This window comes from Pezoporus wallicus, unplaced genomic scaffold (assembly GCF_028554395.1).
Source record: "Pezoporus wallicus isolate ANWC-B61680 ecotype Strahan unplaced genomic scaffold, APGP_CSIRO_Pwel_v1 contig_8747, whole genome shotgun sequence".
Lineage (NCBI taxonomy): Eukaryota > Metazoa > Chordata > Aves > Psittaciformes > Psittacidae > Pezoporus > Pezoporus wallicus.
The window spans coordinates 334,411-346,933 of record NW_026641976.1 but is presented as its reverse complement, the minus strand read 5'-3'; the positions used below and the strand labels follow the sequence as shown (position 1 = coordinate 346,933).

Sequence of the window (12,523 nt, the reverse complement as noted above, 5' to 3'; positions counted from 1 at the left end):
TGACAATTATGTCCGAACTTTTTTGCAAATACCTTCTGAATACAATAGAACTCAAATCTAGCTAGGTTTATTGTCAGTTTAATTATACTTTTTGTTTAGTACATTTAGTGCATTTTAACTATGTACTTAGTGTATACATGGACTAAGCTCTTTGGTGCAGAGCCTTTCTTTTACATTTGTACAGCTCTTGGTTTTAATTGAGCCCTCATTTTGATAGGTCATTACTGTCATACAAAATGGTAGAGCATATAAATGTCAGCAAATAAAACAGTAGCTCATCAGAAGAAATAGGAAATTTTTATCAGTTTGTAATTGGCCCCATATCTGAATGCTTATACTTACAGCACTTTCATGTACTGTGAATATTTTAATTATGTTACAAGTGGTCCTGTGAGCAGCAAAATAAATGGAGTCAGGCTCTTGTTGGATTTGCATCTTCTCATCTCTACAGCCTCAGTGTCCAGTCTCAGCTCCCCTCTGCTAAGTTCCCATTGAGGCACATCTTCAGTCTTAAAAATATTCTCTAACACAGGAATGAAAGCAAAATAATTTCTCACATTTTTGGCCATCTAGTCAAATATGGGCAAGCTGAATGAGACCCAGACTGAAGGGCCAACTGTGCATCATCAGATTAGTCAGCTCACTGGAGAACAATCTTTTGTTTTGTCTGGTTTTAGTTCCAGCTATGATAACTTCCTATCCAAATACCACCTTGGCAACACAAGGTCAAAAGAAGGAGATGAGCTGCACGGCACATGGAGAGAAACCCATCATAGTCCGCTGGGAAAAAGAAGACCGAATCATTAACCCTGAAATGTCCCGTTACCTTGTTTCCACCAAGGAAGTTGGAGATGAAGTGGTCTCTACTCTGCAGGTAGGAAAACAAAGTGGTCCATGACTCATCTACATGTGTGAGTGTTGCTTGATTTTATTTTGATGGGGATGCACAGCTACCTCTGCCCTAAAAAATCAAAGCCCCACCACTTGCTCCACCTGTGGTGCACAACTGGAGAGCTAGCTGCAAGAGATAGAGGATGCCTCTTCATCCCAACCCCTAGAAAAAAGTCTCCATCCTCCCATGCTCCAGAAGCAAGAAGAAAGTGAGCCTGGCTGTCAGCTCCCCATCCTTTCTGTTTCAGGAGCAATGTGGCTCATGCATTAGCCTGCCCTTCCTGGGCAGCACAGCTCAGTTTGGAGTACACTGATGATAAGCGCTGGGTCCATATCTGACACCTAGCTCTGATGTGTGTCAGGCTTACCTTTGCCAAAATCCTTAAGCTGTTTTGAGATAAAAATGCTGTCTTTTTAAACTGCCTTTTCTTCCTCCTTTCACTTTTTGGAGCTTGTGATACTCTTACAAAATCAGATTAGTCATCAAATTCAAAATGAGGTGGAAGGAAAAGGCAGGTGTAGGTGTGTAAGTAGTATACCCACTGCTGCCAGTATTCGGTATTTCTTGTACACAACAGCAGAAGTCACCAAGCTACCTAGCAAATTGTTATAGTCTGCATCTTTACTTCTGCTTCTGTGATAGGTAGCTGTTTGGTGGTGTGGGCACCATGAATCTCTACTTGCATGATGAATCAGTATATGGTATTCTGTTAACTCATAAGTGGCTGACTTGGGTTAGTTTGAGGGGCTACATGAATGGACCTACTGTTTCAGGAACTTAAGTTTCCCCAAAATGCCACAGAAGCACAGGAAACTCATTGTTGTGGTGTCATCTACAACAGGTGTGGTTATGACATTGCCCCCAACTTACCAGTGTACAGCTTTTTTCCACTCATATTTTAAATTTACTAACATGAGCATGTCCATTCCTTTATATTTTTAAATGTGCCTTTATGTAATCAAAAAGCTTAAAAAAATAAAATCATACAGATTCTCAGTCAAAATTCTTGATTTTCCATTTTTCAGTCATGTTCTTAAAAACATTTTTTACCAGGCTCAAGGAAATAATTTTCTATCTCTCTTGTGATCGTCTGGTGACATTCTAGTGTAACTGTAAAAGTATATCTCTTTCTTTAGTAGCAAAAAATTGTGATGGATGATGGCCAGTAAAAATCTGGATTTGCTCTATGTGAGGGAGCTTTGTCATTGATTTCTGTAAGAAATAATAAGTTCTATGTGTGATTTTGTTCATATTAGTGTATTTGTCTTACAAATGATATTTAATTATAGGATAGATCCCTAGACTTCTCTCCCTCATTCATCCTACTGACTTTAATAAGATAATGCCTTGATGCACAACAATATTTCTTTCTGGGAGGCTGGAGACCTGCTTAGAGAATTCTTTTCCAAAGCAGTTGTGTAGGGTAGTGGCATTCTACAACTATATGTATGTTACATACAAAACCTTTGACTTCTGAGAGATAAAATGACCCAAAAGTAGAAGATGTCAGGATAAATATTGTCTCTGAAGCTTTTAACTCAGTATTTCTGCATGTGTGCATGATGATGTGATTTTTAGTTGTGTATTTGGCTTTTAGTTTTTCTGCAGGACCCCTGCCTCAATGAGGCATGACTTGGATTTTCTTTGGAATTGAATTAGGGTTGAGTAATGTAAGACACTGTGTGATGCAAGGCTGATCATTGAAACCAAACTTTTCACAGGTGGACAATAATTGTGTGTTCTTTGTTTTCTAGGTACTTGCCTTGAGCCCTTGGGGTCTGATTTGCAGAACTACTAAGACCTCATAGCTGCAGCTTAACTCAATGGAAGCTGTTATGAACACATGAAAAGCTATTTATTGCTAAGAACTCTGAGCAGGGGGGGAAGAAGGCCCTAGATGTATCAAATTGGGCTCAGAAAAGTTTTGTTTTCCTATCTTGAAGCTCAGCCACATGTGCGACTTAACACAGCTTGACAAGTTACCACATCTCAGATGCTAACCCTCCAACATCCTCATAGCGAGTGGGAAATTAATCCATTTATCTTAACTCATGGTGAATGAGAGCTGTGCTCACATTACCTTGGTTTTGCTAAGGAATAAAGAGCATGTGGAGTTACTATGGCTCAGCTAATATGTGGCAAATTGTCAAGCAGCCGCAAATATTACCATATGTCTGGTTCTTTAATTCCTCATACAAAATGGTGGTAATACTTTATATGATGTCAGGGTTTATGAAAATAAATTCACTCATGTTTCTGAAATGGGTATTGCATAGGTGAATCCACAAAAAAGGCTATAAGAAAATGAATAAGTCTGTCTTCAGGGCACAGTTTGAACTGTGTGCAGTAAATAAAGTGTGGAGCAGCACACTGAACAATGGGAAGAAAATGGTATTTGAAATATCTGCTCATTTAAAGAAATACTCTCCCTATTGTATGTGGAATGAAGCAGTGGTCCTGTAGAAAAATATCATTATGATCATGTACATAAAGATTGTATGCAACTTTCTACTTTATTACATTATTAAATCACACATTGAAAAGAAAGATCATTCAAAATTTTATTATGAGGCACAATGCTTAATACTGCAGGGTTCATCACCAACGTTTGAACCTTTATTTCCTCCACACAGACCTCACCCATTTGAGTTACATTTAGAAATTACTGGGAAAAATGGAGGTTGCAGGAGGCACCATTTTGCATGGAAAATTTGAACTGTTAAATACATGGCAAACTTAGGAAACAAGACTCCCAGTGAGAAGCTACAGGAATAGGCAGTGCTCCAACTCCTGACTACACATGTAGAGCAGACAGCCTGCTTCCTCAGCCCAGGTGTTGCTGGTTTTGATAACTCTCGGTATTCTGGATATTTTACTATGCATATGTATGTATGTGTATAACACACAGTATCTATTTATTACTGTCAAGTAAAGCAATTTGTCCAATTTTTCTTGCACTATACAAAAAAGCTGTTGGTTTATTTTCTCTATGTGCTGTTCAATCAATTACTTCTTTTCAAATCACCCATAGATTTTGCCAACTGTGCGTGAAGATTCTGGCTTCTTTTCCTGCCATGCCATCAATTCTTATGGGGAGGATCGTGGAATAATTCAGCTCACTGTGCAAGGTAGGAAGAGGACAACATAAGGAAAAAAACACAGCTATTGTAGTACAGTAAGTGTATGCCATCTCAGAAATCTGTTGGGGGAGGGAGGCTTTGATTCCTAATTAAAATTATTCCTCATTGTCAAAGAAATGAGGAACTGCATTAAGGTGCTCAGTTTTTCATTTTCCAGCATCAAAGATTAAATCAAAATACAGGATAAGCTTCAGTCCTTCTAGATATGTACAAATTGGTAAGATTTTTTTTCTTAAATACACTAGCCGACAATCTGCTAAAGGTACTTAGGACTATCATCTTCAGTAGGGACAGCGGATATGAGGAGGCTACTTTTTGCAGGGAGAGGGATGCATTTGCTGTTAAAGAACAAATGTATCTAAACCTCAAGATTGAAATAAAGCAAAAGTGATCTGACTTTATCTCTAGAGAAATGCTAAACCTACTGTGGATCTTTAAAAAAAAATATTTCAAGTTTAATCAGTCAAAATAAATTGCAATTAGTTTGCACATTGCAAACTCCAGGAACCTATGTTTCCTGCGGCTGGGGCTCTCCTCCTTCAGGGTGTCATTCAGGCAGACAGCAACAAGTCCTGGTGGTGGAGGTTACAGTATGCAAGATGCAGAGCACGGGCAGGACTCAGCCGCTGACTACTGCTTACTTCTCTGGGCGATGATTGTCACTGTGCTTATATGCCTTTGAACATGCACACAACAGATTTTTAGGACTTGCAAATTTCTTTCTCCCCACTCTTGATTTCAAACAACAGAAACCATGGATTTCAAGAAATCACTGAAACAGCAGATTTCAGTGAATGCCTATGGCAGATGTGTCAAATTCAGGTGGAGTTTGGGGACAGGTTCTTAGTTACACCACTGCTCATTTAAGCTTCCATGACAATTTAAAGGGGCATTAGAATGGCAATAAATGCTGTTTCCTTATAACCTTAATTCTAAATGCAGAAAAAGGGTTTAGTGTAGTTTCATACTGTTATTAAATTATTCTGCTATTAAATAAACACTTTTAAACATACTCAATGAAATAGAAATTCTACTCCCTCCCCCTACCCAATTTGGCACTTTTAAGGTTAGTATTCATATTTCTACCATCACTTTTTGTTTAAAAACTGTGGAAGTATCAGTGAAACATAGGGGTCAAGGCAAAAATCTTTTCTAGCATGCGTAGTCCAATCTGGAGTGCTTTTAGGCAAACGCAGCTCTAAGTTGCATATAAGAAGGTTAAACAGAAGTCAGTATTCAAGATTACATCTGTGACTACTAGTTGAAAATTGACCTTTCTTCACTCTTCTTGAGCATTCTTCAGCAGGTGATTAACTGGCTCAGGGTGCTAATGAGTGACCAGAGAAAATGCCATGAGAGCTCACTACCAGCAAGCTATGCCAGTGCCACGCTCATTAATGTTACCTCATTAAGAGTACAGGCTTCCTTCTGACTAAAACTGTGTGTGTGTTCACTCAGAACCCCCCGACCCTCCTGAAATAGAAATCCGAGAAGTGAGAGCACGTAGTATTGCCCTCAGATGGACCATGGGATTTGATGGGAACAGCCCAATCACCGGCTACGATATTGAGTGCAAGAACAAGTCAGGTAAGAAATTATCTTCCTCTGAAGCAATCCCCGTCACTAGTCATTCATCACTGAGCCTGTATCGTAAAAGATAATTAATAAATTGAAACTGCCTGATGGAAAATTTTACCATAGTTTATTTAATCTTCCACAGCAAAATTTATCTTCATTTGTTGTTGCTTTTTTTCTTTTTTTTTTTTTCTTTTTGAATCAAGGACATTAGGTTTAGCAATCACTACTTTTTCTTTTTACCAGAGGAAACTTACAATTAAGGGGAAAAAATGTGTTGTAAAATAAGCCATTCTAGGTGATAGCTTGATAGCTGGTATGGTTTTGATAGCTGATTCTTGGTCCCTGTTCTTATCTTTAATCCATTTGGATTTTTTTTTTTAATTTTCAAGTTCTATCTTTTCCCTATAGAAAAGGCCACCCACCTTTACAAGTTATCTTTTCCCTTAGTGCTGATTTTTAAAAGCTGTTTTCTATCAATATATGAGTACATGGCATCCTCCCTGGAATGTTAGCAGTGGAAAAGGTTATTTAAGAGAATCTTAAGATGAAGAAAGGCTTCCAGGGGTGGGGCATCCACAGCTTCTCTGGACAGTCTGTGCCAGTATCTCACCACCCTCATAGTGAAGAACTTCTTCCTAATATTTAATCTCAGTCTACTCCCTTTCATGACTTGAGAAGGGACAAGCAAAGAAATTGCTATGGAACAATATTTCATATTTCAAGTATTATTAAAAAGACACTGAGAAATTATATTGTACTACTAGTTGGAATTTTTGAACTATTTGAAAGGGGATATAGTTCACTAATAGGAGGGCTCTGTGTGCTTATCAGTGAAGCATTCTGTTTATCAAAGCAACTACAGTCCATTTACAGTCTTCTCCCTTTAGTTCTGAGATGGAAAAATGTACTTGTTCATAAAATTCTAATATTTGCCAAGTTTTTTTTCAGAAACTATTCTACTACTCATCTTTTATATTCTTCTTTTGTCTAAATTGTGTATTTCCTTTGTGCTTCACTTAGGCAAAAATTTTGAGATGCTCTATCTACTAGATAAAATATTTTTGAGTGTTAAATCATCAGTTCCATTTTTACATTTGCTTTGTAAATGAAGTTGATAATGTACAGGTGAGCATGGTACCTGAAAGATTACAGAGCTCTAAAACATCTTTGTTAGATTTAGTTCAATGTTTTCAAGCGATAATGCAGAATGAAGGCAAACATGAAGTGGTAATCACTATGAGCTTGCATTACAAAATTATGTCTCTCTAATATGGCATGATAAATCACTAGCAAGACAGCAAATGAGGCACTATCAGACTGAATGAAAACATCAAGACAAAACAGTGATAAAGGTTAAAAAAATGGAAAGAAAGAAAAAATAACGAGTGGCAGAATTAGTGTTGCAGAAAGTATTTCTTTGTCTGTATATGAAGACAAATACTGGAGTTCATGTCCTAAAAAGAGCAGATTTCCTTCCTCTCACTGCAAATAATAGAAACATAATTTTTTAGAATCTAAGGCTGAATCTTTGGAGAAACTAGGATCGGGTTTTTGAATTCTTGCACATGATTCTTGTCAGTAATTAAATAATCAAGAAAATGAAACATCAAACTGGTTACTGAAGAACTTGTACAGGGTAGTTAACGGAAGCTAGAACAAAGAAGAGGGAATTAAGAAAGCTCCTCACAATTTCCAGATTATTACAGGCACAGAAGAAAACTTAGGTAAAACATTCACATCCAGATGGTAAGCTGAGGGAACATCCTGCCAAGGCCGAAGTAAAGCTGCAAACTGCACAGCTGTATTTAGTAAGAATTTTCCACCTACGTTGCTTACCCTGAGGACTCAGAAGAGGGTTTACAGCAGGATGCAACATCTAGGCTTCTTAAAAAGGAAAATTGCAGAACTTCTCAGTTTCAGGGGATGTGCTGGTGACCACACGTCATGCATGGACTTCACTATATGGTGCTTCCTTCAGGTATCCAATTTACCCCTGCAGTCCAATTAGACAAAAAAAGGCACTCTTTTTTACTCTCAAAAAGTACTGTCGTCTCTTTTTAATGTGAAAAACCTTCTAGAAGGAGCACGGGAGGTGCCTGTCATTTGGGTAGGTGGTAGCTGTAGGGTCCAGTTGCCATGCAGGAGCAAGATGAGCAGTGGGAGCTCAGCTTTTCAGGCTGTTTCAGTACTTAGGTACAATGCTTGTCTGTACAGAGATGTACCTGTAATACCCCTCACTGAAACCACTGGTGTGTAGCCGTCAGGCATTTCCAATGGAGGTGTACAAAAAGGTTTGACATTAGTAAAAGGTGTGTGTGTCCTTCTTTGTGCCTTTCTCCTTATCCTTTTTATTTTTCACATCATGAGGGAAAGCTGAGGGGAAAACTTAACATCAGTTCCGCGTAAGAGGTGACCTGAAGGGAGAGGATCGTGCTTTGCTCTTTCTTGTGCTCACTTGTGAGTAGAGAACAGAGACGCCTTCGCAGAACTAGGGGCTCCTACCACGCCTGCCCACGGAGGTGCGGTGTAGTACCGTAAGTGGCCACGAGGCGGCAGCACCAGCACTGCTCTAGCTGCAGCCGCTTTTCTGGTCGCAGCACAGTAAGCTCAAAGTTCCAGGTCTTCCTTTTGGGAACCGGTATGAAGCGGCTGGTTTTCCTAAAATCATAATTTTTTCGTAGATCAGTACGCCAGTGTGCATTTTATATAGCACAGAGTAGTGCCTGGGTATAACATTTATGAGTAGAATAAAAAATAAGTTAAAATCTCCACTCTTTTAGCTGTTTTACTTTTTTTTTTTCTTCCAAAGACCATTGCTGCTTGTCTTCTATGCTTTTTTATTCTAAGTAAATGGATTTTAGAGCTCTCTGAAACAACAATAAAATCCAGAGGAGCCAACAGTCAGTCTGAGTACCTCACTCAATTCCTCACCCCATGGACACTACCAAATATTTTTAGGGTTTGCCAGAAGAAAACAAAATTAACTTCTTTATTATTTCCCCTCCTTAATTCTTATAAACACGATTTTCAAAATTGAAAACAGTTTTGGGAAGAAATTGGTTAATTTCCGTCTGGGCTGGTTCAGTTTGGAGGGATTGCTTTTGTTGGTTTATTTTACCCTTCAAGAAGGGGACACATGTATCAAAATATACACCTGAAGTCCATGCATGAGTTGTAAATAAACACTGGAGGCCTATATTTTCATAAATCTCTTTCTTCATGGTGCGTCATTACTTAATCTACTAAGAACCCCCAGAATTTTTCAAATTAATTTATTTGATTTCAGCAGCTAGTATGTACTATGGAGTCCTTCCACTCAGGGGTTGGTAATTAAAACAACCAAGTGCAAACTTAAGCAGTTTGATAATATGCAGACTAAATTTAAATAAATTCTCATCATCCTCAAGGGAAATTCAACACAATTCTCCATACAAAGCAGGTCTTTTGTTAAATGTGTTTCCTTTGGTGTGGTACACTGGAACAGGGTCTCCACCTGCGCTAGCGCAAGATTTAACACAATGGAGTGTAACTGCTGGTTAAAGTTCTTTAAAGTTTAAGAAAGTCTGCAAAGCTGTAGCAAACTGAAACCAAGCTGTTGCAGGGCTGCCTGCAGGTAACTCCTTTAGAGCTTCTGGAAGTATCCTACAGAGGAAGCTGTGACAAACTCAGTCACCAAGGAAAAATATATTCAGGTGAATCTGGTTAGCACTTTAATGTCTGCTTCCTAAATGCTTACTGGGTAAACAAAGCCACACAGACAAGCAAACAGGCCCTATAGCCAGCCAAGCTACAGATGTCATCATGACAACTTGTGCATCATTTAGCAAGCTCATATAAAATAATTTATACAGTATGTGCAAATATTTTGTATCTGTGAGCTTTCTGTTTTTAAAGTAGTCTCTTATCTCCTGAGCTTTCTCCAATCCTGCCTGCAGTGACCCACACTGTAAAACATTCCTGTAGAGTCTTCAGTGACATCCCCCATAGGATGCTGCAGAGGTTAAAGGAAGAACATCCCCTGCTGTAAGAAAGAAATTAAGGATAGCAACTCATAAAAGACATCAAGATGCTTTAAACAGCTACATTCTATTATTTTGTTTGCAGCAATTGAATGCTTGGATAAAAAGGAGGAGTTACTGCGTTCAGTCAATCTCTATCCTTTTTCCTATTATATGTCTGGAGAATTTCTTAAAAACATAACAGGCAGATGAATAGTAAGCATGAATAATAACAATGTGCTCCTCTTTTTACAGACACATGCAAACAGGTAGGATGGTTTGACATTCCCCTTGTATTATGCAGAGTATTCCCCTGCTTCTGCATCCTAACACAAGTCAGGGAAATAGCACCAGTCCTGGAGGATGCTGAGCTCTGTGTTTGAGTACTCTAAGCTTGCCCTCACTGTTTCCCTATGGTGTGAGATCCTGGAGTTTGGGATCAAAATTTCTGCCTGATCTCCCTGCTAGTCTGAGCCCTACATTCCTGTTTATTAACTCCGTTTCCCCCCTTTTTGGAGCACAGCTGACCTTCTCCTTGAGTGAGGATCTCTTTGGGGCAGCAGCTCCCATCTTTTTCACAGTTGTTCCAATGTGGCAATGGTGAAAAACCAGTATGTACGCACACAAACCTGGGGTATCTTTGCTGCTTTCACCACCCCCCTGAAAAAAAAGGCAAATGAGTATCTTGTTTCCTCAGATATGCTGATGACCAGAGAGCTAAGATCCCGTTGTTCACAGCACCACGCTAGGAGCAGTTGGGAGTGCAGGAGGGAGGAGCAGGAAGGGGATCAGTCGATTTGCTTTTAGCAGCAGGCGTTTTCTGGACTAATTCAGTGATGCCAGTATCCCGCTCTGTGAGACAGTTTAACTGCAAGCTTGTGTTAGTGATGTTAACATCATCTTTTATTTCTCTGTTTTATTTTAATCTCTTATTAAATAGACTCTTGGGATTCTGTTCAGAGAACCAAAGATGTTTCCCCTCAACTAAACCAAGCCACTATCATTGACCTCCACCCTTCCTCAACTTACAACATTCGCATGTATGCCAAGAATCGCATCGGCAAGAGTGAGGCCAGCAATGAGCTCACCATCACTACTGATGAAGCAGGTATGATCTGGTTTTGCAGCATTTAAATCAAGCTGGGAATTACTGCTCTTCAACATAAGGAATCTTTACCTGAAATGATGCTTGTGTCGCTGCAGCTACATCAAAAGAAATACCGAATTGTTCCCATAAAACACTGTGACTTTTGCAACTTCATTGTGCAGGCCCATAATTAAAGCTGTTCAGTGGCATCTAGTGGTCAGAGAAGACATTGTGTTCAAATTTTCAGCCTGGTGTACTGGAAACAGCACACCTATATCTACAGTTAGGCAACTCAATCAACATCATCTTGGTTTTAGTGGTGGTTCCTCCCCTGTGGGTTGTGTGGTTTTCCTTAGAGGCTCAGATATTAGTATAGGTAGTTAATGTAAACTAACCCATTGAGAACATTGATCTACATGAATGAAATTTTTCTTGACTATTCCATCCCCCAACCCACTCGCCATTTTGCTTTCTGATTGCTGTAGAAGTCAGTTGGCTGTCATCAGTTAAATGTCATCCTCCTGTTCTTTGTTGCCATGTATTCTTCTACATTGTTGTAGGTTTCGGTACCAGGAGGGTTGTGTGGGCATTTTTGCTTTGGTGGCTGGAGCCACTCTTTCGTGTACTCAAATTGCTGCCTTCCAGTTCTGTCTTATTTTTATTTCTCAGACCTACCTGAAGTGGCAGATGGATAAGGCCAGCATAGCCTTGTGCATGCTACCATGTCCCAAGTCCTGCTTGTTACCTGTGGGTGAAAAGTGGAGAGCTACAGCTCTCTATTTCAGAAATTAGGAATGAAAATGCTGAATGGCCATGAATACTTCTGCCAGGCACACATTCCAATTGCATACAATATAGAAAGGTGTTGAGAGTAACCTAAGCAGCTCCAACATCCTTAGCCCACTAAAACTAGATGGAATTACTCTGAAGTCTTGACCAGAAAGGAGCTAGCTCACTTGTTTTTGAAAACACATTTTTATCTTGCTAATTTTATTTTTCCTGTTACATTACGCTTCCTTCTTTAGGAATTTCGAGAGGAAAACTGTAATGCAAGTATCTGGGTAGCAGTCTTCTAACAGTGAAAATTTCTACCTTTTTTCAAGATTCATGTTGGTCTAGGCTTTGAACACTCAGTGACCAGTTTTTAGTTCAGCTCTTATGAATACAGCTGTGTAATTCCCACACATTTTCTCTGTGGGTGAATTTACTACAGTGAAAATCTACCCCTTGTCAGGAGAACATGTTTTTGTCTCCAAGGGACTTGCTGAATAAGAAGATCCAAGGGCTCATGGTGAAAAGCAAAATAAGCAGGAGACAAACATCAGCTGCATTTGTTTTTTCACCGGGTGTTTTTTCATCCCAGGGAAAGGAAATCCTTCAGTGAACAGCTTTATTAATGGTGAATAGTTTGCAAAATATTTATCATTTGGTGAGTATTTTTCTTGTCCTTTGTTCAATGAAAATGTGAAATCACTACAGAAAACAGACTATCCTTTCTTCTGGTCAGCATCACCTGTATCCCCAAAATGCACATTCTTTCTTGTGCATATACATCAAAGTAGAGCAATAGGTCTTATTTACCTATGCTTGGGATATTTCTTACTTGCTGAGTTTTCCCTGTCTGTTAATTAAGTTGTCAGGATCAGCAGCTGGCCTTGAAATTAAAAAACAGCTTCCCTGTGAACAGGGTGGAACCTTAACACCACATTTTATTCAGTTCTTTGTAACCAAGATTCAGAATAATTGGTCCTTTTTGTTACTGTCTTTAAAGGAGACGTCTATTTGGAGAAAAAGACTAACAGTGTGGAACTGTATTCAAAAGTCACTG

At 39.1% G+C, this 12,523-nt stretch overlaps 1 protein-coding gene across 2 annotated transcripts in view; it reads left to right on the top strand.

Annotated features, from left to right (window-relative positions):
• DSCAM (DS cell adhesion molecule) overlaps positions 1–12,523 on the top strand; it is a 460,950-nt gene that overhangs the window by 355,345 nt on the left and 93,082 nt on the right. For both annotated transcript variants that reach the window (XM_057426358.1, XM_057426359.1), the window contains exons 12-15: positions 678–874; positions 3,924–4,020; positions 5,491–5,619; positions 10,549–10,716. In XM_057426358.1, coding sequence (XP_057282341.1) covers positions 678–874; positions 3,924–4,020; positions 5,491–5,619; positions 10,549–10,716 — 591 coding nt within the window. The remainder of the gene's footprint in view (positions 1–677; positions 875–3,923; positions 4,021–5,490; positions 5,620–10,548; positions 10,717–12,523) is intronic.